The sequence below is a fragment of the Sitophilus oryzae genome, unplaced genomic scaffold (assembly GCF_002938485.1).
Source record: "Sitophilus oryzae breed Bouriz unplaced genomic scaffold, Soryzae_2.0 scaffold_1494_pilon_pilon, whole genome shotgun sequence".
Lineage (NCBI taxonomy): Eukaryota > Metazoa > Arthropoda > Insecta > Coleoptera > Curculionidae > Sitophilus > Sitophilus oryzae.
Window position 1 is genome coordinate 5,644,715 of NW_022146163.1, and position 25,652 is coordinate 5,670,366.

The 25,652-nt window shown below is 32.9% G+C and overlaps 1 protein-coding gene across 1 annotated transcript in view; it reads left to right on the top strand.

Annotated features, from left to right (window-relative positions):
• The window catches only part of LOC115877612 (filamin-A-like), a 58,283-nt gene extending 33,584 nt beyond the window's left edge, over positions 1 to 24,699 (top strand). The window contains exons 8-16 of the mRNA XM_030893858.1: positions 3,097 to 3,385; positions 3,485 to 3,648; positions 5,941 to 6,183; positions 8,452 to 8,873; positions 13,609 to 13,820; positions 19,875 to 20,061; positions 22,277 to 22,500; positions 24,471 to 24,638; positions 24,695 to 24,699. Coding sequence (XP_030749718.1) covers positions 3,097 to 3,385; positions 3,485 to 3,648; positions 5,941 to 6,183; positions 8,452 to 8,873; positions 13,609 to 13,820; positions 19,875 to 20,061; positions 22,277 to 22,500; positions 24,471 to 24,638; positions 24,695 to 24,699 — 1,914 coding nt within the window. The remainder of the gene's footprint in view (positions 1 to 3,096; positions 3,386 to 3,484; positions 3,649 to 5,940; positions 6,184 to 8,451; positions 8,874 to 13,608; positions 13,821 to 19,874; positions 20,062 to 22,276; positions 22,501 to 24,470; positions 24,639 to 24,694) is intronic.
• Positions 24,700 to 25,652: the final 953 nt, after the last annotated feature.

Consider the following 25,652-nt stretch of genomic DNA (forward strand, 5'->3'; position numbering starts at 1 on the left):
AATTTTCTTTCCTCTCTTTCTATTTCCTTTTATTTTCTATTTCTTCCTAATTTTCTTCTCTGGAAACCACTTTTAATTTTTTCAATTTCTTATTAGTTTTCATACCATTCTGCTAGTTACAAACTAAGGTTGATCATCGCAAAGTACAAACCAAGTATTTTAGTTAAAATTCTATTTTATTTTTGAATAAATTAAATTCAGTTTCAGCATTATAGTTTTACAAAAATGTTAATAGGTACCTTTACTTTTCGTGGCCCCATATTATCATGATAACCCCAGGTGGTTAGATAAAGCCAAGCTATAATCATAAACTATACCTATTACGCATATGTTGCATTGTTATTAATAATTAGTATTCGATTTTCGTACATCCTTTTGTGTAAGAAACCATTTATTTTTTAAATGTTTTTGTTCGTGCGTATGGTAAACATATAAAGTGTCAATATTTTTGAGTGTCTCTCAAATAATACCGTAAGTCGTCTAAATTTTAATTATTTCTGTTTTTAAAAAATTATAGAATATTTTAAATTGACATAAAATTAGGTACCGTAATCAAAATTACCGGTGACAACAAAATCGACGTACGGATTGCTATATAATTGATTTTTATCCAATACATTTTTGTAACTTGTTTTGAGTACTTGAACGGGACTTATAAATATATGGATAACAATATTAGGGTTTCCGGAACCGAAGTTGTTTTTCGGAACCGGGAATTTCGTTATAGCGCCTCTTAAGAATCGGGATCTCCCGTTTTTTTTCGGTAGTTTCGGCACTGACTAATTTTTGTTCAATAATGGTGCAATTCATCAATCAGAAAGCAAGGGATGGTTTTTCAAAGTAAAATGGATAAAAAATTGAGATTTTTGATAAAAATAATATCAAATTATTAAGTAGTCAGTTAAGAAAAAATTAACATGAACACAAGTAAAGAAAAAAGCAGAGGTAACTTAAATTTCACATCAACCAACATAAACCAACTTAACTGAATTTGAGATAAAAGCTCTAAAATATTGAACTAAAAATGCAAATATCTATTAAAACATATCATAATAAATATTATAGGAACTTCAAAAGAGAAAAGAAGCAAAAACAATAAGAAATAGTATCATTACTTATTTAGAAGAGTTTGATTTCGACCGCTAGAAAGTATCAAAGGAGTTTCTCACATAACAAAAAAGTTTTTAATTATTGTTACCGAGGCCCGGTTCTGTGATGGCCAAAAAGGTCTGAACCCTAATTGGTAGTATTAATTAGAGTTACCAGAACCTACTAAAATATATGTACTAAAATATTTTCGTTCAACGATTGTGGAGTTCGTCAATTAGCAAGCAAGGGATGGTTCTCAAAAGTAAAACCGATGAAAAATTGAGTTTCAAATGAAAATAATATCAAATTATTAAGTCATGAGAAAGTAAACATAAACACGAACAATGAAAGGAAGCGAAAAAAAAAAAGGAAACACATAGGGAGCTTAACAATTACATCAAACAACATCAACCAACCTCGAAACCAACTTAACTAAATTAGAAAAAAACTTAACATTTTCAATTAAAGATGCAAATGCCTATAAAAACTAGTGTTGCACAAGAGTCTTGAAAAAGTCTTGCAAGACCAAGACTCTTGCAAGAAATTCAAGATAAGACTTTCAAAATTTCTTGTCTTGAATTTCAAGACAAGACAAGACAAGACTTTGATATGCAAGAAATTTCAAGAGTCTTGCAAGATTTCTTGAATTCAAGATTTCTTGAAAGTTAGAAATTATACATTTTTTATGTGATAATTAGGTCTTTGCGCAAGTTATGCCGGGTTTATACAACATTTACATAGTCGTAATCACAATCCTAGTCATAATCATAAAAGTTAAACTATCCACTTCTATAAACCTGTTGACATCTACCATGAACATAGCCTTTAATTATGTTACCCAACTTCACTGATATAAAAATTATGATTATAAAAATGTTCTATAAACGCACATTTAAATTGCGTTGTGATGATGACGATGATTAAGACTGTGGTTATGATTTCGACTTATGCAAATGTTGTATAAACCCGGCATTAATATTGACCAGTGTTCATTTTTTTTCTATTATAGCCAGTGTTTTTGAATTAAAATGAAATAAAGTTGAGGCAACAAACCGTATATTGGTAATTGGTATTACAGACAAAATTATATGGTATAATGGTATTTTAAAAAAACTAACGGTAGTTGAAACTAAAGGTGGGTTCGTGGAGCACGCTATTTGCACTATTTGGTACTACTTTTCATGCACGAAATTGCCCTGCGAACAAAAAGTAGTATCAAATAGCGCAAATAGTATACTCTAGCATGACCTTTCCATATTCTTATTAGCTTTTATTTGGCAATGGCTCCTGTTTCGTCAAATGGGCGCGTTGACGTAGTTCGTTTGCGGTCCGTTAAGATTTTTTTGCTAAAATTAGCATCGTTGTTGTTCATTTTTTCGTATTAGATTTTGTATACGACGCTGTCTATGAAAGAAAATATAGAAATATTATTACCTTTTTGTTAGAATGTAAAATTTTTCAACACAAGAAATTTAAAGAGTCTTGCAAGACAAGACAAGACTTTGCCATTCAAGAAATCTGCAAGACAAGAATTTCTTGTCTTGAATTTCAAGACAAGACAAGAAATTGAATTTCAAGACAAGAATTCTTGTCTTGTGCAATATTAATAAAAACATAACAGAAAAAAAAAATATAAAAGAACATTATAGAAACTTCAAAATAATTTCAGAAGTAAGAACAGTAAGAGATAGAATCATTACTTATTTAGAAGAGTTTGATTTCCACCGCTAGAAAGCATCAAATAAAGTCTTTCGCACGTAACAAAAAATATGTTTTTAGTTATTATTACCAAGTCCCGAAAATTTTAAAACCGGGAATTAATAATTTCGAGTAGCGGTTCTTTGATGTCACGAAAGAACCGGGAATTCCGGTTCTGAACCCTAAACAATATGTACTCCTTTAATCTTTTTATTCAAAGGTAACTTTTTGATTCCAAATATAGTTAGTTCACCAATACATAATACAAATTTAATACAATACTAATTATTTCTTTTGTGTTCTTTTTAGACTCACTATCAAATAACTTTATTGGACTCCGAACTATCTTACTCCAAACTTTCGGTAGAAATCCGAGGTCCCGATAATAAAACTTACCTGGACAAGCACCTGAGCAAGGGCAGAGGATCCTTCGTGCCATCTAAGATTGGCATGCACGAGCTGGTGGTCAAATACGAAGGAGAGGAAGTACTTGCTGGACACTATTTCCGAGTCCTGCCACCATTGGTTGAAGTAGCTCCACCTGGAATGGCACCTTGCGCACTGGGTTCACTGGTACAGGTGTTGGTGAATGCAACAGGTAATAAACTGATAGATATATTTGTGAAGAGATTGATTAACAGTTACACAATAACTTTTCGTAACCAAGTATTTTGTCTGATCCTTTTGTGTTCTTTAGGTGCTCCTAAGAGGGAAGATATTCTAGTAACTGCCTATAGTCCTACAGGTAGACCGTTAGATTGTCCGTTGACCACGATAGATGGCACTAATAGTGCCACCTTCAAACCGGATGAACCCGGAGAATGGCGGATAGAAATCACTTATCAAGGAAAACAAATACAGGTATAATATACAGAATGATCAAAAAGTTTAGGCTTTGATAGTAAAATTTTAATGTAATTTCCGATTAGAACTGACATTCTCCCAACGTCTGAAGTATACTTGACAATAAAACCTTTTGATAACTACAATATATGATCGAAAAAAAAAACGACGTCAGCGATTGCGAAGAAATGAAAATCTCTGTCATTTTATATGTAAAATTATATAAGGAATGTCATCGATCGTCATTTCCAAGTCAACTGGACGCCGTTTTTTTTGTTTTTTTTTATTATACGGTATATTACTAGGTAATTTATGAATCGGGATTGTTTGGGATATTGACAGTGAAGGAAAAATATTACAGTCTAGCTGTCAACATTTAAAATCCAATAAATCTAATATAATATTTTACTAAATTAATTTTATTGATTTATTTATTAAGCTGGTCCGTGTTAAAGACTGTATTATTTTTTCTGGAATATATTCAGTAATGTGTAGCAATGAAAATTTTATTTAGTATAACAGGTCCCATTTACCCATAAAATAATTTTTCAGAATATAAGTTCTAATGTCGTAGAATGTAGAATGTTTAGCTGGGGAGTTAATCACCGCGACCTTAAAGATCTATTGTGTGTTTCCCTTTCTTGAGTTATAACGAGCTATAACTCATCATACAGTCTCAGGGCTTTATCAAAGCCACTATCTGGAGACGGCTCCACAGAGGCCATCTCTTTCTATCCTCGACATCAGCCGTACCAAAGTTCATGGCACGAATGGTCGTCGTCTCGGCGCACTCAGTGATAAGGTGTTCTGGTGTTTCCCTATTTTCCCCACATAATCTGCATTCGCCGTTGTTTCTCAGCTTCAGCCTACTGCGATGTTCGTTGAGGAGGCAGTGTCCTGTTAGAAACCAAGGAAAATCTTTGATTTTTTCTCTTTTCTAGTTAGATCATTTGCTTTTTCATTGCCTTCTATCCCTTGGTGAGCAGCCACCCAGAGTAGGAGGACTTTATTTTCTTTGCCTAATTTGTTGAGCTTCTCTAGGCATTCTTTGACCAACTTCGAATTGATGGTTACTGAGTTGAACGCGTTTAGTGCTGCTTGACTATCGTATAGTATGGTAATTTCCTGTTTTCGATAGTTCCTATTTAAGATAAATTGTACGCATCTTTCGATATCTTCTTTTTTAATTTCTGCCTGAAGGATACTGGGGTAGGTGCCCATTAGGTTGGGAGTATTGAGTTTTCGGCCTAAATACTCCTATCTCTGTCCCTGCTGTGGTTTTTGAAGCATCATCATACCACGTTATGGTATGGTCTTTTACATGCTGAGTAAGCGTTTTTTCCTTCCAATCCTTTTTAGTACTCAATACTACAGAGAGGTGTTTCTCAAAAGTTGAATTTTCTTTTTGAGGGTGTTCCAAGTCCTTGACCTGAAAATTCTCCCAGTACTGTTTCCGTCAATGACCATTCTAATCATTGTTGCATTGGCATAACTACCAACAACAATATACAGTGGTATTAGGTCTAGAATGACCTCCATTACTGCTGTTGGACATGTTCTCATGGCACCTGTGATGCAGATACATGCCAGTCTCTGTACTTTGCACCGGTTTTGCTTTGCTGTACGTTGCTCTAGTTTGGTGTACCAAGCAACTGCTCCATAAGTTCTAATATTAGAAGTTTTTTAATTTTGTTGGTAATCTAAATAATTTAGATATTAGTATAAAATTATAGTCTTTTAAAAAGGAAATAGAAATCCATGTTCGTATTTAAAAAAGTTAAGTTGACGATGGTATCTTCAATTGAACTATCTTATAAAGAGTAAAAAGTAACAATGAAGTGGCAACTATTATAAAAACTTCTCTTCAAATAAACCCAGAAAAATTAAAAATAATTTTATAATATCTCTTCTTTTTTCGAATATCTTTGGAAGTATTCGGATAAAGCTTGATTTTCATGCATCCGTTGTCCGACGATACGATGATACGATATATTAATTTTATTGGTTGAATTTAAAGACCTCGGTTGGTTAGAAACGGTTAACCAATCGAAGCCTTTAAATACAACCAATGAAATTAATATCGTATCAACGTATCGTCGGACAACGGATGCATGAAAATCAAGTTTAATTCATCATAAAATTGCGCAACTCTTCTATAATTCCTTTTATCTTATTGTAATTTCTGAGATTCCGATAATGATACTCGAATTTGGGACACCTTGTACATATACTCAGTTACTTCAACTATGGCTGTAGCTGCATATTTTATAATACTATTCTTTAGATATCTTCTATATTTTCATGTTCTAGGGTGGTCCCTTCACCTGTTCCGTATTTGACCCCAACGGTGTACGAGTGTCCGGACTTGAAGGAGCTCTACCATTGGTTCCTCACAGCATAGAGCTGGACTGTAGAAATGTTGGGGTGCCCGGAGAAGTGTTTGCGGATATTGTACATGATAAACGGTCAGTTCATTGTCATGTTGAGAAGGTGGACAGCCACGGGTTCCACTACAGGATCCATTTCACGCCCAAAGATGCTGGAAAACATAGGGTACGTATTAAGAAAAAACAATTCTTGGAGACTAAACCTTCCATATTGCTCTTTGCTTATGGCATATTGTTGCGACCTAGCTTTGGGTTTTTGGCTAGGGTCGCTTAAGTTCCAGGTTCTCTATTTAGATTAAATCAACCACACATTAGAATAAGGTCTATTTATTAAATAAAAAATACAATTAATTATAAATATATTATAAACAGTTATTATTTTGCATCTGTCCGGCAATAGTGTGTCGGACATCTGCAGCTCCTAGAATAAAAAATTTGGGAACTTTGTTTAAGTACAAACCTAAAGTATATACTAGGATGTAATACAGGAAAATATTTTAACTTCTAGAAGTGGCTCAAAATAGTGTGAGTGGATCGAGATGATTTTTTTTAAACGGAACACCCTGTATATTATTGCATTTTTGGCTTCTTTTCAGATCACTTTACATAATACTAAAATACTAGTAAATATATTTGGATACTTTCAGAGATATTAATAAAAAAATAATATATATTTTTTAGCCTTTCTTAAAAAAATTATTAGAAATGCAAGAACTGTCCTAAAATAAAAATAATATTAAGTATTTACTTTAGATGGTCCGTATTTACTTTGCTGTAAATAAGGTAATCGTAAATCATACAGGATGTTCAAAATTCTATGGGAAACTTTCTAAAATATAAAATAATTTTTTTTTAAATGGAACACCCTGTATATTATTTTTTGAATAGATGGAGAATTAAAAAAATTACATTTTTTTGTATTTAGAATAATTCAAAATTTTTTACGATTATCATATTTATAGCAGTAAGAACAGACCATCTAAAGTAAATACCTAATATAGTTTTCATATCAAGACTTTTCTTGTATTTTTAATATTTTTTTAAGAAGGGTTGAAAAATATACCGGGTGTTGCATCGTCGAGCGGGACATAGGAAATCTATTTAGGTTTATTGAAGAGCACTAAAACCCACATTCAAAAGAATAACTTTAGATATTTTTGATTAGCCCGTTTACGAGTTATCGCCGATTTCTTTTTAACTATTTCTCCTTTCTTATGGCCCCGTATTTACTTATGAGCACCAGTCAAGGTAAAAGATAACTGTCAAATGAAGTTGTCATTTCAGAAATTTATCTATTTAGTGCTTTATTATTATTATTAAAAACTCATACCTACATCGAAAATATTAGCCATGAATTACACTACCGAAGAAAAAGTATTGATGATTAAATGGTATTATCAAAGAAATAGTTATCAAAGGTGTCGGACATGTTTGCTGCTCTGTATCCGAATAGACCGATACCTGGAAAATCTACAATCGCAAGGAATATCCAGAGATTTGAGACCAAAGGTACCCTAATAAATAACTGCAGATGTCAAGCAAGGCAGGAATAAAGAGAAGATGCAAGAAATGATACCGACTTGGAAGTTTTATTGTGCGTGGAAGAGAACGATGGAAAGATCAGCTAAAAAATTAGTATAGTTTGACCCTGTAGTATAGTTTGCTTTAATAATAAGTTATTGAATATTGTAATAATACTATAATTAACCTTGTAATTGATTACTTTATTTTACTTTAATTCATATTAATTTGAATTTATAAATACATCTTTAAGATTTCCGATGTAGGAATGAGTTTTCAATAATGATAAAGCACTAAATCGGTAAATTTCTGAAATGACAACTTCATTTGACAGTTATCTTTTACCTTGACTGGTGCTCATAAGTAAATACAGGGCCATAAGAAAGGAGAAATATTTAAAAAGAAATCGGCGATAACTCGTAAACTCGTTGAGCTAATCAAAAATATCTAAAGTTATTCTTTTGAATGTGGGTTTTAGTGCTCTTCAATAAACTTAAATAAAATTATTCTCTAAAATAATTAGGGAAGCCAATAATTGACCCCATTAAAATTTACATGGGATTTCCTATGTCCCGTCCGACGTTGCAACACTATATTTTTGATTTATTTTTTAATATATCTGAAACTAATCGAAATATATTTACTCATGCCTTAGGATTATGTAAAGCGATCTGAAAGAAAGCCAAAGATGTAATAATATACAGGGTGTTCCATTTAAAACAAATCCTCCCGATCCACTCACACTTTTTTGAGCCACCCTATAGAAGTTAAAATATTTTCCTGAAATACATCATCATACATACTTTATGTTTACACTTAAAAACAAAATTCCCAAATTTTTTATTCTAGGAGCTACAGATGCCTGACGCACTATTGCCGGACCCTGTAGTATAGCGGTTTTAATTTTTTTTAGGTTTACGTTTACTTCAACGGTTACGACGTTAAAGGTTCTCCGTTCATGATGCGCGTCGGTACTCAGCGCCGATCCAAATCTTCTCATTCCAGTCCGAACAACACCTACAGACAAAGTCCAACCAATCGTTATGCCAGTCCCTCTCCAACGTCCAAAAACACCCTGTACAACAGCTACCGACAGAACGCCAGCCCCCTGTTGGAAGAAACGCACAAATACGCGCAGGACTACCATAGTAGGTCAGTGGCGGAGAAGAGCAGGATTACTTCGAGCTCTCCCAGTTTTAACGAAAGAAATGGTAGCCCGAGCTATATGCAAAGAACTTCTAGTCCCAGTTACACGCAAAGGAACGAGAGTCCTAGTTACAGAGGGCCCAGTCCGGCTTATGGGAGGGACAGTCCTGACTTAATAACCAGCAAAAGGTAGGTATTAGGGTTTCCGGAACCGGGAATTTCGGTACTGACTATTTTTTTGTTCAATGGTGGTGCAGTTTATCAATCAGAAAGCAAGGGATGGTTTATCAAAAGGATAAAAAATTGAGATTTTTAATGAAAATAATATCAAATTATTAAGTAATCTATACAGGGTGCTACAAATTCGAGGTACGAGCATTGGTATCTCGGAAACCGTAATAGATACGAAGATGGTTAAATTGGGGCCTAGGGCTGTTCACCAAGATGCCATCAAAAAAGTTTTAAAAATTTCAAGGATTGCTGAGTTCTTTGGAAAAAACGGATTTTTTTGAAAACTAATTTTATTTTTTCCTGTCGTTACTTTTTATAAAATCGAAAAACTAATTGCACATTCTCATAGTCACTTTATTAGGGCTATCTGAAAGTATTTTTAAATTTTGAAATTAGCTGATAATTTGTGAGATACAGAGGCAAACTTAATTTTTTTAAATACAGACCTGCATTTTTTATTTCAGATTTTGAAAGAACTCTGTCTCCTGAGTACAATTATATGCCACACTTTATACTTTTTTGCTGTTTTGGGTACAACAAAACTATTTAATTATTATTATTTAAAAAAATTCAAGTCCAACTCTATTTTTTAAATTATTTAATCCGATTATATTCAACGCAACAATATTGATCAGTGCTAATTAACATTGAATAAGGAAAATTGAGCCAATTGAAAGATTCAAATAATTAATATCCAGATCAACAATTTAAAGATATTATTTTTAACTTTTCTTATTGTGAATTTGAAATTCTTAGTGTTCGATCTAATAATTTGCATAATATTAATCGTAGTTATTATGATTAATTTAACTTCTACAAACTAGTTTCTAATACTCATAGTCTACATGTTCAAAAGGGTTACCACCCTCCCTAGATTTTATTTATATTTATTATTAACTTTTGAATAGATCTTCTTCTTATAATTTCTAATGCATTTTGTACTATTTATTGTAACTGCCTAGATGTGTTGATTTTAATTTTTTGTAAAATTTGGACCTGTCGAATTACTTGACGTCATCAGACGGTCCAGGAACCTCGTTGGCCATTATACGGCTCTACCATTTCCAACCCATTTTCCGGGGAAATGATTTGATTGTTTATATTACATTTTATTTATATTATTTTATTGCATTTGATTTTCCGTATTCAACCCACGTCACTGTTAACTTTGAAAGCTTATCAATATTGTAAGGATGAATATATTAAATATTAAAAAAAAACAGAGCCGGACTTGAAATTAGTTTAAATAAATTGTGTGCAAATTTCCAAAACAAAAAAAATATTAAGTGTGGCATATCATTATACTCAGGAGAGCGAGTTCTTTCAAAATCTGAAATAAAAAATGCAGGTCCGTATTTAAAAAAATTAAGTTAGCCACTGTATCTCACAAATTATCAGCTAATTTGAAAACCCAAAAATACTATCAGATAGCCATAATAAAGTGGCAATGAGAATGTGTAATTAGTTTTTTGATTTCCTAAAAAGTAACTCCAGGAAAAAATAAAAATGATTTTCAAAAAAATCCGCTTTTTTCAAAAAACTCAGCAATCCTTGAAATTTTTAAAAAAATTTTGATGGCATCTTTGTGAACATCCTAAAGCGCAATTTTGCCCCAATTTAGTTAAATTAAATACGAACATAGTTATGTTCGTATCTATTACGGTTACCGAGATACCAATGCTCGTACCTCGAATTTGTAGCACCCTGTATATAATAGCTCTAAAAGCCTAAAAGGGTCATGGCTTGATTGGTTATCTTTCTCCATTTGTTTCTGTCTTTCGCCTTTATTCTCCACCCATCCACTCTTATCCTTCTCAAGTCCTCTTCTACATCCTTTTTCCATCTGATTCTCGGTCTACCCCTCCTTCTCTTTCCACCTATTTCACGTTTCATTATTATACTAGGAATTCTTGCTTCAGTCATTCTTTCAATGTTTCCCAGCCATCTCAGTCTTTGTGTTCTTGCTACTCCCATTATACTCGATGCCTGATATAGTTGCTTTAATTCTTCATTTGTTCTTCTAGTCCATATGTTCTCTATCTTCTTGCCTCAAAAAATCTTTCTCAGTATTTTTCTTTTCCAAATCTCTAGCCTCGAACTTTCCGTTGCATTGAACGTCCACGTTTCACATGCATACAGCACTATTGGTCGTATCATTGTTTGGTACATTCTGATTTTTAAACTTCTAGAAATGTTCTTACTTTTAATAATTTTCTGTGGTGTGCTGACACATCTATTTCCTGTCATTATTCTTGCCATAATTTCTTGAGTTACATTTGGATTCCTTAGAAATAGAGCTCCAACCAAACCAAACTTCCTCAAACTTGTATTGTTTACCTCTCTCAGAATTCATTTGTAGACATCTTTCCTTCTCAAAATCGCTGTCTGATCACTCCATAAATTTCGTTTTCTTCTCATTAAACACTAAGCCTACTTTTTGCGCTTAATTTTCTAGTCTTTTGGTCACCGATATCAGCTCTTTCCGATCTCTTGCTAAGATAACTAAATTATCGGCAAAGGCTAAGCATTGGTTTCTTTTTGTATACAGAAGGCCCTCTCTCTTGATTCCCGCATCTTTTATAACTTTTTCTAATACTACACTAAACAGTACTCCAGATAATGGATCCCCCTGTCTTAATCCGTCCCTGATTATAAATTTTTCCGTTGTTTTCTTGTTTACTTTGACTTCATTTACTTTCTCTTGTAGTGTCAATTTTATCATCTTGGTCAGTTTATTGCTAACCCCTAATTCTGTTAATGCTCTAAACACCTCCGTCCTTTTAACTTTGACATATGCCTGCTGAAAGTCTGTTTTCCATATTCATAAGTCTCCGCTTGTATTTCTCTAAGGGTAAATATTTGGTCAACGGTACTTCTTCCTTTCCTAAATCCACACTGGTACTCTCCAATTTTCTCATCAACCTCCTCCACTAACATTTCTTTTATATATGTTGCCAGTACTTTATACGTACAATATTTAAGTACCTAATTAGTCATGAAAAAATTGACATGAACACAAGTAAAGAAAAAAGTATAGGTAACTTAAATTTCATATCAAACAACATAAACCAACTTAACTGAATTTGAAACAAAAGCCCTAAAATATTGAATTAAAAATGCAAATATCTATTAAAACATAACATAGTAAATATTATAGGAACTTCAAAAGAGAAAAGAAGCAAGAACAATAAGAAACAGCATCATTACTTATTTAGAAGGGTTTTATTTCGACCCCTAGAAAGTATCAAAGGACTTTCTCACGTAACATAAAAATAATTTTTAATTATTGTTACCGAGGCCCGGTTCTGTGATGGCCAAAAAGATCTGAACCGTAGTTGGTAGTATAAGGGTAGTATTAATTAGAGTTTACGGAACCGTACTAAAATATTTTCGTTGAATGATTGTGGAGTTCGTCAATTAGCAAGCAAGGGATGGTTCTCAAAAGTAAAACCGACAAAAAAATTGAGTTTCAAATGAAAATAATATCAAATTATGAAGTTATGGGACAGTAAACATGAACACAAATAATGAACAACAAGCGAAAAAAAAAGATGGAAAGCACTGTTCATTAAAATGTTGTATCCTATGTTATAGGGCTGGTTTCTCTCTACAATTTCCTGTCTCACAATATACCGTTTGTGTCATGGAAGGGATCATAGTTTTATAGATGTCGATTTTCGAAAGCGAACCAAACCAAGCACTGTTCATTAAAATGTTGTATCCTATGTTATAGGGTTTGTTTCTCTTTACTATTTCCTGTCTCACAATGTACCGTTTGTGTCGGGGAAGGGATCATAGTTTCATAGTTGTCGATTTTCGAAAGAAATCAGTACATGTATATTATTTCGTATATTTTTCATTTTATAGATTTTATGAAAAGCACTGTTCATTAAGATGTTGTATCCTATGTTATAGGGCTTGTTTCTCTCTACAATTTCCTGTCTCACAATATACCGTTTGTGTCATGGAAGGGATCATAGTTTTATAGATGTCGATTTTCGAAAGCGAACCAAACCAAGCACTGTTCATTAAAATGTTGTATCCTATGTTATAGGACTTGTTTCTCTCTACAATTTCCTGTCTCACAATGTATCGTTTGTGTCGGGGAAGGGATCATAGTTTCATAGTTGTCGATTTTCGAAAGAAATCAGTACATATATATTATTTCGTATATTTTTTAGAATTTTTTATATTTATATTAAGAAAACACATAGGCAGCTTAAAAATTACATAAAAAAAATCATCATTTAAAAAAAACTTAACATTTTCCAATTAAAGTTGCAAATGCCTATAAAAACATAACAAAAAAATATAACTAATACATTTAGCAAATATTATACTAAATAATAAAATAACATATTTAAACTTCAATAATTGCTAATAAACATTATAGAAACTTCAAAATAACTTCAGAAGTAAGAACAGTAAGAGATAGCATCACTACTTATTTAGAAGAGTTTGATTTGGACCGCTAGAAAGTATTAAAAGTCTTTGGCACGTAACAAAAAATATGTTTTTAATTATTATTACCGAGTCCTGAAAGTACCGAAAGAACCGGGAATTAATAATTTCGAATCCCGGTTCTTTGATGTCTCAAAAGAAGGTACCGGTATTTGATTATTTCGCACATAAAAATTCATTCTTCAATTGAAAAAAATATGTTTATAGTAATTTCAGAACTGTTTATTTTTAGATTGAACGAAAGACGTTATGACACATCCAGTCCCAGTTTTGCTAAGAAAACTTCAGACTCCAGTTTCACAAACAAAATGTCTTCAATGAAAATTACAGATTCTAGGAATAACAGTTTTGAAAGGTCAAGTCCAGATGTGGGTGGCTACACTTCATCTTCGAGATTCGACAAGCGATATACCGAAAACCGAAATTTTAATAGTTACAGCGAAGGTATACAATTTGCAATATATTTATTTTAACTGTTAGTAGCTTTGTTAAATTAACGGTACTGCCATTCGCCAGAAAACGAGGTCTGAAAAACCTGAAAAGAATCTAACTAGATTGAAAAGAAATACTGCCATCACAGGAAGTCAAATATCTGGGAATAACCCTGGACAGTAAACTTCTATGGAACAGGCATATTCAGAGCATTTCCAGCAAATCCACATGACATGAAGAAGACTGACCGAAAATACATGTAGCTGCGCCTCTAACATTTTGCGCTGGATGTATACAATGATAGTAAGACCCATGATTACCTATGGAGCAGTTGCTTGGTACACAAAACTAGAGCAACGTACGGCAAGGCAAAACCTGTGCAAAGTACCGAGACTGGCACGCATCTGCATCACAGGTGCCATGAGAACCTGCCCAACAGCAGCAATGGAGATCATTCTAGATCTAACACCATTGCATATTGTCATTGGTAGATTGGTCAATGCGACAATGATTACAATGGTCATTGACTGAAACAGTACTGGGAGAATTTTTAGGCCAGGGGCCCATTTTCAGCCGGAACACCAAAATATCCAAACCAAATTCCTCTGCTCCAACTCCCAGTAGGTGAGATAATATGAGTGTACAACATTGAGAAACATTTCTGTAGTATTGAGCAACAAAAAGAAAGAAACATTTGCTCAGCAGTTAAAAGACTCAATCACCTCCCCTTCGTAACGAGCTAGACCTGAATCTGCCGTGGGTCAGAAGTGATAAAGAAAAAGCACACCTTTTTCCAGAACACCTCGCAAAAGTATTCTCACCGCATAACAATGACTTAAATCAAGAAATAGAAAGAAGTGTGTCAGTTCTCCCATTAAACATATCAGCAATCAAGTTTTTAACAGTTAAAGAAATTCAGCACGAAATTAACAACCTAAACCCTCGTAAGGCACCTGGAGTGGATAAGTTAACGTCAAAAATGTTAAAAGAACTACCAAAGAAGGACTTAGTACTTATCACATATATATTTAATGCCATCATAAGATTGAACTACTGGCCGAGATCGCTGAAAACAGCTGAAATTATAATGATCCCAAAACTCGGTAAAGATTTAAACAGAGTCTCCTCATATCGCCCTATTAGCTTACTACCATTGGTTTCCAAAATTTTTGAAAGACTGATACTTCGTAGAATCAATTCAGATCCAAAAATCGAAAACTGGATACCACATCCCCAGTTTGGGTTTCGAGAATGACATTCCACTATTCAGCAGATACATCGGATTACCAGCAATATAACTCAAACTCTTGAGGACAAAAAGTATTGCACATCAGTGTTTCTTGATGTTAGTCAGGCTTTCGACAAAATATGGCATACAGGACTACTTTACAAAATTAAAAATTATCTTCCAATGTCCTACTTTCCGATATTGAAATCCTACCTAAATGGTAGAGTGTTTAGAGTCAGAACAGGTGAGGATATATCTGAAAATTACAGCATAAATGCAGGTGTCCCACAAGGTAGAGTAGTACCACTACTCTATGTTCTTTTTACAGCAGACTTTCCCACAAACAACGAAACAACAACGGCTACTTTTGCAGATGACTCAGTAATTATGGCTGTCAACAAAAAGCCGGAAACAGCTTCCTTGATATTACAAAGACATCTAAATGTAATAGAGGCATGGTTACGTGATTGGAAAATAAAAATTAATCCATCAAAATCGGCCCAAGTAACTTTTACTTTAAATAGAGACCAGTGCCCTCCAGTATATTTAAACAACACACTAATTCCGCAGTCTTCCTCTACCAAGTATTTAGGCATGCACTTGGACACTAAGCTTACCTGGAAAGAACACATAGTAAAGAAACGTAAGCAAATAGATTTAAAAATAAAAGACTTATATTGGTTAATAGGAAGAAGATCTAAACTATCGCTAGAGAATAAACTTCTTTTATACAAAACCATAATAATACCTATTTGGACATATGGAGCAGAACTCTGGGGATGCGCTAGTAAATCAAATATAGCCATAATACAAAGGAGCCAATCTAAAATTCTACGGATGATAACAGACGCACCATGGTATGTCTCCAATCACACTATACATGAAGATTTAAAATTTCCGTACGTCAAAGAAGTCATCCAAACTCGGAGTAAAAAATATTTCATTAGACTACACGATCACACCAATACCTTAACTTTTACTTTAAATAGAGACCAGTGCCCTCCAGTATATTTAAACAACACACTAATTCCGCAGTCTTCCTCTACCAAGTATTTAGGCATGCACTTGGCCACTAAGCTTACCTGGAAAGAACACATAGTAAAGAAACGTAAGCAAATAGATTTAAAAATAAAAGACTTATATTGGTTAATGAGAAGAAGATTCAAACTATCGCTAGAGAATAAACTTCTTTTATACAAAACCATAATAATACCTATTTGGACATATGGAGCAGAACTCTGGGGATGCGCTAGTAAATCAAATATAGCCATAATACAAAGGAGCCAATCTAAAATTCTACGGATGATAACAGACGCACCATGTTATGTCTCCAATCACACTATACATGAAGATTTAAAATTTCCGTACGTCAAAGAAGTCATCCAAACTCGGAGTAAAAAATATTTCATTAGACTACACGATCACACCAATACCTTAACTTTTACTTTAAATAGAGACCAGTGCCCTCCAGTATATTTAAACAACACACTAATTCCGCAGTCTTCCTCTACCAAGTATTTAGGCATGCACTTGGCCACTAAGCTTACCTGGAAAGAACACATAGTAAAGAAACGTAAGCAAATAGATTTAAAAATAAAAGACTTATATTGGTTAATGAGAAGAAGATTCAAACTATCGCTAGAGAATAAACTTCTTTTATACAAAACCATAATAATACCTATTTGGACATATGGAGCAGAACTCTGGGGATGCGCTAGTAAATCAAATATAGCCATAATACAAAGGAGCCAATCTAAAATTCTACGGATGATAACAGACGCACCATGTTATGTCTCCAATCACACTATACATGAAGATTTAAAATTTCCGTACGTCAAAGAAGTCATCCAAACTCGGAGTAAAAAATATTTCATTAGACTACACGATCACACCAATACCTTAACTTTTACTTTAAATAGAGACCAGTGCCCTCCAGTATATTTAAACAACACACTAATTCCGCAGTCTTCCTCTACCAAGTATTTAGGCATGCACTTGGCCACTAAGCTTACCTGGAAAGAACACATAGTAAAGAAACGTAAGCAAATAGATTTAAAAATAAAAGACTTATATTGGTTAATGAGAAGAAGATTCAAACTATCGCTAGAGAATAAACTTCTTTTATACAAAACCATAATAATACCTATTTGGACATATGGAGCAGAACTCTGGGGATGCGCTAGTAAATCAAATATAGCCATAATACAAAGGAGCCAATCTAAAATTCTACGGATGATAACAGACGCACCATGTTATGTCTCCAATCACACTATACATGAAGATTTAAAATTTCCGTACGTCAAAGAAGTCATCCAAACTCGGAGTAAAAAATATTTCATTAGACTACACGATCACACCAATACCTTAACTTTTACTTTAAATAGAGACCAGTGCCCTCCAGTATATTTAAACAACACACTAATTCCGCAGTCTTCCTCTACCAAGTATTTAGGCATGCACTTGGCCACTAAGCTTACCTGGAAAGAACACATAGTAAAGAAACGTAAGCAAATAGATTTAAAAATAAAAGACTTATATTGGTTAATGAGAAGAAGATTCAAACTATCGCTAGAGAATAAACTTCTTTTATACAAAACCATAATAATACCTATTTGGACATATGGAGCAGAACTTGGGGATGCGCTAGTAAATCAAATATAGCCATAATACAAAGGAGCCAATCTAAAATTCTACGGATGATAACAGACGCACCATGTTATGTCTCCAATCACACTATACATGAAGATTTAAAATTTCCGTACGTCAAAGAAGTCATCCAAACTCGGAGTAAAAAATATTTCATTAGACTACACGATCACACCAATACCTTAACTTTACTTTAAATAGAGACCAGTGCCCTCCAGTATATTTAAACAACACACTAATTCCGCAGTCTTCCTCTACCAAGTATTTAGGCATGCACTTGGACACTAAGCTTACCTGGAAAGAACACATAGTAAAGAAACGTAAGCAAATAGATTTAAAAATAAAAAGACTTATATTGGTTAATGGGAAGAAGATTCAAACTATATCTAGAGAATAAACTTCTTTTATACAAAACCATAATAATACCTATTTGGACATATGGAGCAGAACTCTGGGGATGCGCTAGTAAATCAAATATAGCCATAATACAAAGGAGCCAATCTAAAATTCTACGGATGATAACAGACGCACCATGGTATGTCTCCAATCACACTATACATGAAGATTTAAAAATTCCGTACGTCAAAGAAGTCATCCAAACTCGGAGTAAAAAACATTTCATTAGACTACACGATCACACCAATACCTTACTTCAGCCTGTACTTGAACAAGTACCTACAAGAAGACTTAAAAGACAATGGCCATCTGATTTGAAAGAATATTAAGGAGGATTTTTCACTGGAGAAGACCTCATCACGTTAACTGGAGCGTCATTGCTCTCAAGTCATTAAATTAGCCCATAGAATTTCCCTGCAAATATTCTGATTGCTAATAAATCATAATAAAAAAAATATATATAATTTTCAGGAAAGAGTCTTATATTCTTCGGAGTATATTCTTCTTGACATTTTGTTGGCACCTTAGCTAAATTCTCAGTGTAACAATGCTGTTAATTAGTTTCTCTGATACTGACTAATTGAATATCTAGTTAGCAATTTGGAGATATTATGCATTTTCAAGAACAATTTTTGATCTGAATTTTCTATACAGTTTAGGAAAAATAAGATAAGAAAATACCAAATCTGAAAGATGGTTAAAGAGGGCTGGGGAATGACAATCGATGATAATTTTGGTGAGGTCAAGTCATTTACTTGACCCAAATTCGTCTACATTTATTTATGGCGCTTATTGCCAGTTGGCTTTAAGAAAGTTGTAATTATTATTTTTTTAAATTGGAGAAAAAAAAATATTTTTTGGAAATAGATTTATGTGTCTGAAAACGTTCTATCTTTTTTAATCTTTCTATAATTAGTGTTAATTTTCGAGTGTTAAGTTTTATGTCAATTTTTAGTAGATGACATCTAGAGATTGATCTCGCCAAAATTATCACCGATTGTCATTCCCCAGCAGCCTTTGACGTTTTTTTTTCGATCATACGGTATATGTTGACTATACAGGGTGAGTCTTAAATAAAAGTGGCAATATTTTTGGAGATAGTATATTTCGACCCAGAAACAGGATTGTGAGGTTTTCTTCGCGATTTTTTTTTTCAAATTTGGAGTTTTTTGAATTTTTTTTAGTTCTTAGTTAAAAAACATAATTTCTTGATAATATGGCAACATAGGTAGATTATATTTACAAGAAAGAAGACCCAGAAAAGATTCAGTGGTTCTCAAAGTTTAAGCAAAAAATCATTTTTTTTTGTGGAAATTTTCAAAGTGAAATAGCTCAGTTATTTTGGACTTATTTGAAAAACGGTAAAGAGAAAATATGTTTCTTTTATCGAGATCTACCAGCCCTGAAAATATTTGCACTTATTTAAGACTCACCCTGTATAGTAACTAAAACATAATATGTTTAGGTTAGGTTAGGTTAGGACCCTTATATTATAAGGGTCCAGGGGAAAAACTTGATAAGCGCCAAGTTCTTAATTTTAGGATTTTACAATATTATATTAGGTCTAATTGGCCTATCGTCCTACAAAATTTATAAACTCTGCAGGGCAATAAGTTGTTAAATCCTTGATATATGCCTATAGTAGTAAAAATATAGAACACACGTAAAGAACCTGATAACCGCCAACCGGTCTAGTGCTCTCGTGTAAAATTAGTAAAATAGCGCTTATCATGTTTATCCCCTGGACGATTCATATAATAACCACTGATTATGTCTAAAATTATTTTTGATTTTAGGTGTTGATACAAGCCCAATAGTAAAAGTTTCTTCTATGGTGGATAATACAACGAGAAGAGATTCGTGGGACGCCATCAATAAAACGAAGAATATTTTTTCCGAACGAAGTTTAGAATCTTTAGCTAATCTCACCGAGTCGCAGCTAGATTCCGATATCAGAAGACAAAAAACGGAAGAGCACAATAGGTAAATTTTAACTTTAAATTGATGCGTATAAAATTGGCAGTGAGAAGGAATATCATTAAATTATTGAAAATTATTTGCTTCAATTTTAGATATGATTAGAGTAAATTAATCTATCTATCTATTCAGCCTTCTTCGGTCCATCGTTGGAGATAGGCCTCCAAGATATCCCCCAATCTCTTCCACTCTTCCCTCTCTGTCGCCGTGCTCATCCATCTTGTGCCTGCATGTTTCCTGAGATCGTCCGCCCATCTCATCTGAGGTATTCCTCTACTTGTTCTATTCTTCCAGGGCCTCCAGTTTACGATGCATTTGTTCCATCGATCATCCTTCTGTCTGACATTGTGACCGGCAAACTTCCATTTCAATTTTGCTACTTCACTTCTAACATCCCTTACTTTTATTTTACCTCTGATCCACTCATTCCTTTTTCTATCTGCCAGCCTTACATGAAGCATTTGTCTTTCCATAGATCTTTGAGCTTTTGTTACCTTATCCATATTTGATTTTGTTAGTGTCCAGGTCTGGGATCCGTAAGTAAGTTCAGGGAGTACACATTGATTATATACTTTGGTTTTGAGGTACTGTTGATATCTTTTGATTTTCAATATGTAACTTAATTTTCCAAATGCTGCCCAGGCCAGTCTTACTCGTCTCTTTATTTCAGCTGTTTGGTTTTCTTTTTTCAGTTTAATCATTTGTCCCAGATATACAGGGTGGTTCGAACTGGATTCCGGGAACTTCGGCAACATATTCTGCATATAAAAATAAGTAAAAAAGTTCCTAAAATGCTTAGTTTCAGAGATACAGGGTGTAGAAGTTTCATTTTTTTTTTCGATTTTTTCCAAATAATTTCTGAAGTAACGTCAATATTTGGATGAAAATTGGTGTCTGGGAGCTTTTTGACATGAGAAATTTGATTTTGATGTCAATATGACTCCTACTAGTAGAGGGCGCCACCTACATTTTTTTAACTGGTTTGAAGAGTAATAGCTTTTCGTCTGTATCTGTATAAAACTACTGAGTAAAAAAATATACATTTACGACGTTTTTTACGTGAAAAAGGTCTCTTGGTAAAAACCGCTACGTGTAATGGTTTTCGAGATATTTGGAATAGAAATTATCAATACCTGTCATCATTGCCATAAAAAACATACATCACAACAAATTAAACATATGTTGACTAAATAGTTATTAGACTCAAATCATAAATTTGAAATGTTTTTGTGTCAAATGTTCAACAGAAACGGTTTTATCATCATTTTTTGCAGAAAAATTAATGATTAATTTAAAAAAATAAAAATTTCCCAAATTTATTATTTCAGTGAAATAACTATCTATTCAACGTTATTTTTCGTCAATAATGACATGTATTTACTATTTCCATTCTAAATATCTTAAGAACGGTTGCTCGTAACGATTTTTATAAAGAGATATTTTTTACGTAAAAAATCACAGAGATGTATATTTTGTCACTCGCTAGTTTTATACAGGTACGGATAAAAAGTTACTACGCTTCAAAACAGTTAAAACACACGTAGGTGGCGCCCTCTACTAGTAGGAGTCATATTGACATCAAAATCAATTTTATCATGTCAAAAAACTCCCAGACACCAATTTTCATCCAAATATTGACGTTATTTCAGAAATTATTTAGAAAAAATCGAAATAAAAATGAAACTTCTACACCCTGTATCTCTGAAACTAAGCATTTTAGGATATACATTTATACGAACTTTTTTACTTATTTTTATCTGCAGAATACACCGCCGAAGTTTTCGGAATACAGTTCGGACCATTCTGTATATACTCTTCAACTATTTTTTCTTGGTTTATTCTGGTTGTTATGTTTTCATCTGTTTGTTATGATTTTAGTTTTAGTGTAGTTCATATGTAGGCCTATTCTTCTAGCTGCTGTATCCAGTTCTTCCAGCATTTCTACCAGTTCTTCTTTCTTTTTCTGTTATTAAGGCGATATCATCCGCATATCTTAGGTGATTCAAGTATTGTCTACATATTTTGATACATTTTTCTTACCAGTCTAAATTTTTGAAAACGTCTTCTAATGCCTGGTTAAAGAGTTTAGGGGATATTGTGTCACCCTGTCTGACACCTCTTCCTATGCGAATTGGCTTTGTTCCTTTTGGATTTTAATTGTATTTGTGAGATTAGAGTAAATAGAAGATGTAAATTTGATATTAATAATAATTAATTTTAGATTTTTATTGAACGAGCAGAAGTACACGACGTCGTCACATTCCGATTACAAGCACAATTACTCCGAAAAATATACGAACAACGTCGACAGTTACAACGAAAGAAGCTACGGAAGGAGTTCTCCCATTTACAAAACCAGTTCGAAGGGTTCTGCCGGTGGTGCGTCATCTGTGAAGGTCCAGCCGGTACCCGATGGGGTTCTTGGACAACCTGTGGAATTTGAAAGTAAATAAACGATATTATATAACAGCCTATTCAGTTATCAGCCGGCCAAGTTAGTATGTAATTATCAAAGTGTGTCTTGTAGTAGTGGCTAATATCAACTTGCATGCAACACACTGTATTTTATTCAATTTTTCGATTATTCAGGAAAACTGGTTCTTGTAGAAATTTTTACGTAGAATACAGTGGCGTACTCTGTTTTTCTACGAAAAAAATATTTTTGAAATATGAACTGAAGTTATGTTTTTTTAAACAGAACACCCTGTATATTTATAAATCATATGATCCGTTCTGCTATGAGCTTCTCAAAGATATATATCACTCTATATTTAGTTTCATTATTTACTGCAATATTTAAAATACAGGGTGTCCCAGAAATAAGTGCAAGTATTTTAACTGGTAGTATAGTTCAACCCCAGAAACACGCCTATGAGGTTTTTTTCGCGAAAAAAAAAATGAAAATTCGAAATTTTTTGCAATTTTTTTTAGTTTATAGTTAAAAAACATAATTTCTTGATAATATGGCAACATAGGTATTAGATTAAATTTACAAGAAAGAAAATTCAGAAAAGATTCTGTGGTTCTCAAAATTTTAGCAAAAAATCACTTTTTTTGGAAAATTTCAAAGTAAAATAACTCCGTTATTTTGGACTTATTTGAAAAACGATAAAGAGAAAATATGTTTCTTTTATCGAGATACAGGGTGTCCCAGAAATAAGTGCAAGTATTTTAAGGGGTGGTAGCCCTTAAAATACTTGCACTTATTTCTGGGACACCCTGTATATGATTTTAATTAGAAGGCCGTGATAAATAACAAAAAAATTAAAATCGTATTTACTAAAATAGTCATACACATTGAACTTTTATTTGGGATTGATATATTTTACTCTTGATCCTGCTACCACTGAATCTTTGAGTATATTTTTTTTATAACGGAATTTATTATAACGGGATGGGTTTGCAAATATCTAAAATCATGCATTATTGAATGCATTTTTAAAGCATTTTCCAGGTGTTCGACATTGTTGTTACATAGTTGCTACGATGTATTTAATTTTTCAAAAATCCTAAATCCCTGAATACAGAAATCGAGAACGGTCAAATCCCGGGATATGGAAGGCCATCGTATGGGCCCATTGGTCCAAATTCAAATACTGGTTAAAAAAATTCTCATATTTTTTCATGTTACATTCACTATTCTCATATTACTTAGTTACGAGCGGGAGTCCCATCGTGCTGAAAGTATATTTCACGTAAATTGGCTAAAGGAATATCTAAAAGTTCCAGTACGATAGCTTCCAAGATTTATAAATAGCGATATAGAGTTAAGTTTCCCTAATATATAAAGAATTTATTAGTGGTTCCCAAAATAAAACAAGAGACAAGTAGCAGTATACTTTTAATAATTCTTTAGTTTCTTTTGTTATCAATCATGGCCTAATAATAAATCAAATCTTTTAATAAAAAGTTTTAAATTTGCAGAAAATAGTGAAAATAAATATAGAGTGATATATATTTTTGAGACGTTTATGGCAAGCCAGATCATATCATTTATAAATATACAGGGTGTTCCATTTAAGAAAACACAACTTTAGTTCATATCTTTAAAAATATTCTTTTCGAAGAATAACAGACTACGGCACCTCTATTCTACCCGTAAAAAGTTCTACAATTTTACAACAGTTTTTACCTTTGCGATACCCTTAACAATAACAGAGATACATAGGGTGTCCCTAATTGCAAAATGTTTAAAAAGATCCTGTAGCTCAGAGGGCTATGAAAATTTTGTTTACGGCCATTCTCCCATTTGACAAAAAAGTGGGACAGGTTTGTGTAAATCGCACCCTTCTATCTTCACTAATAACGGAGATACTGTATGATTTCAAGCAAAATGGGACATCCTGTACATAATTACTGAAAGTTTTTTTCCAATACCTTTGTTTACAATTACGTTTTTCTTTTGAAAATTACAGTCGATGGAAGCGGTGCTGGTTCTGGCGATTTGGAAATATTGGTCGAAGGAGGTCGCGTGACCTCAAGTGTGAGGAGTTTGGGAGGCCAGCGGTTTAGGGCGGCCTTCACTCCTCACCAGGCCTTACCACATCGAGTTGACATCAAGTTTAACGGGGAAACAGTACCAGGTAAGTAATAGGCATTTGTTGAGGTGACGGGATACTAATATTATGGATTTTAAAAGGTTAATATAAGATGTAGTACGTTTGTATACAGGGTAATTTTACATATCGAACACTTTTTTAACACCCTGTATACATAGTTAATTTATTTGGATTTTCGACCTTTTTAAAATCCATAATCTGGTGGCAATTTAAATACTAATTTGATCACTATATATATCTACATATATTTATATTAAATAAAAAATGTTAAAATTATTTGAATATTATATTTTTAAATTGTCATAATATTTTTGATGGATCTAGACAGTAAAATGTTTCAGTCAAAAAAATCAGTCAATAACCTATTACGAAAAATTAATCATAAATCAATCATGAGATATTTTGTAATGATTACAATACAAAAAAATTAGAAACGGCCAGTTTATAACTAATTTTTTCCTGAAATTTTTATCAACTATTTCCTTTAATCTTTCAAGTGTATATTCGTTTAATTTGTGTATAATTTGCCTGAACTGGCATATTTTGAATTTGTATCTTGTTTTCGGAAGAAGTTTATAATACGAATCGGAGAGAACTTAATCAAAAATAAAATAATCTCATTTTGATCACTGCTTTTTGTCAGGGATCTTGTATTTGTACAGCGGTTATGATTTTTTTGACGATATTCAAAATTTTTCCATGAAATATGCAAGTTGTAATGTGTTGTATATGCGTGTGCAATGTGCAAGTTGCTCACGCAAAAATGAAAAAGAAAGGTCGCGAATTTTAATATTGTTTTTAATAATACAAAACTGTCTCTGGTAACTATAATATATAAATAACTAAAATTTGGTGTAGACTCGAAATTCCCTCTTTGAGGAGATTCTTTACGTAAAAATAATATTTTTATATCAACCTAGGTCGTGGCTACAGGGGGTTAAAGTCGTCAACTTTTTTCGATTTATTATAATTTTCTGTCAAGTGCTTTTAGTTTTAGCGATTTTAATGAAATTTTGAGGAGAAAAAGTTACTATAGTT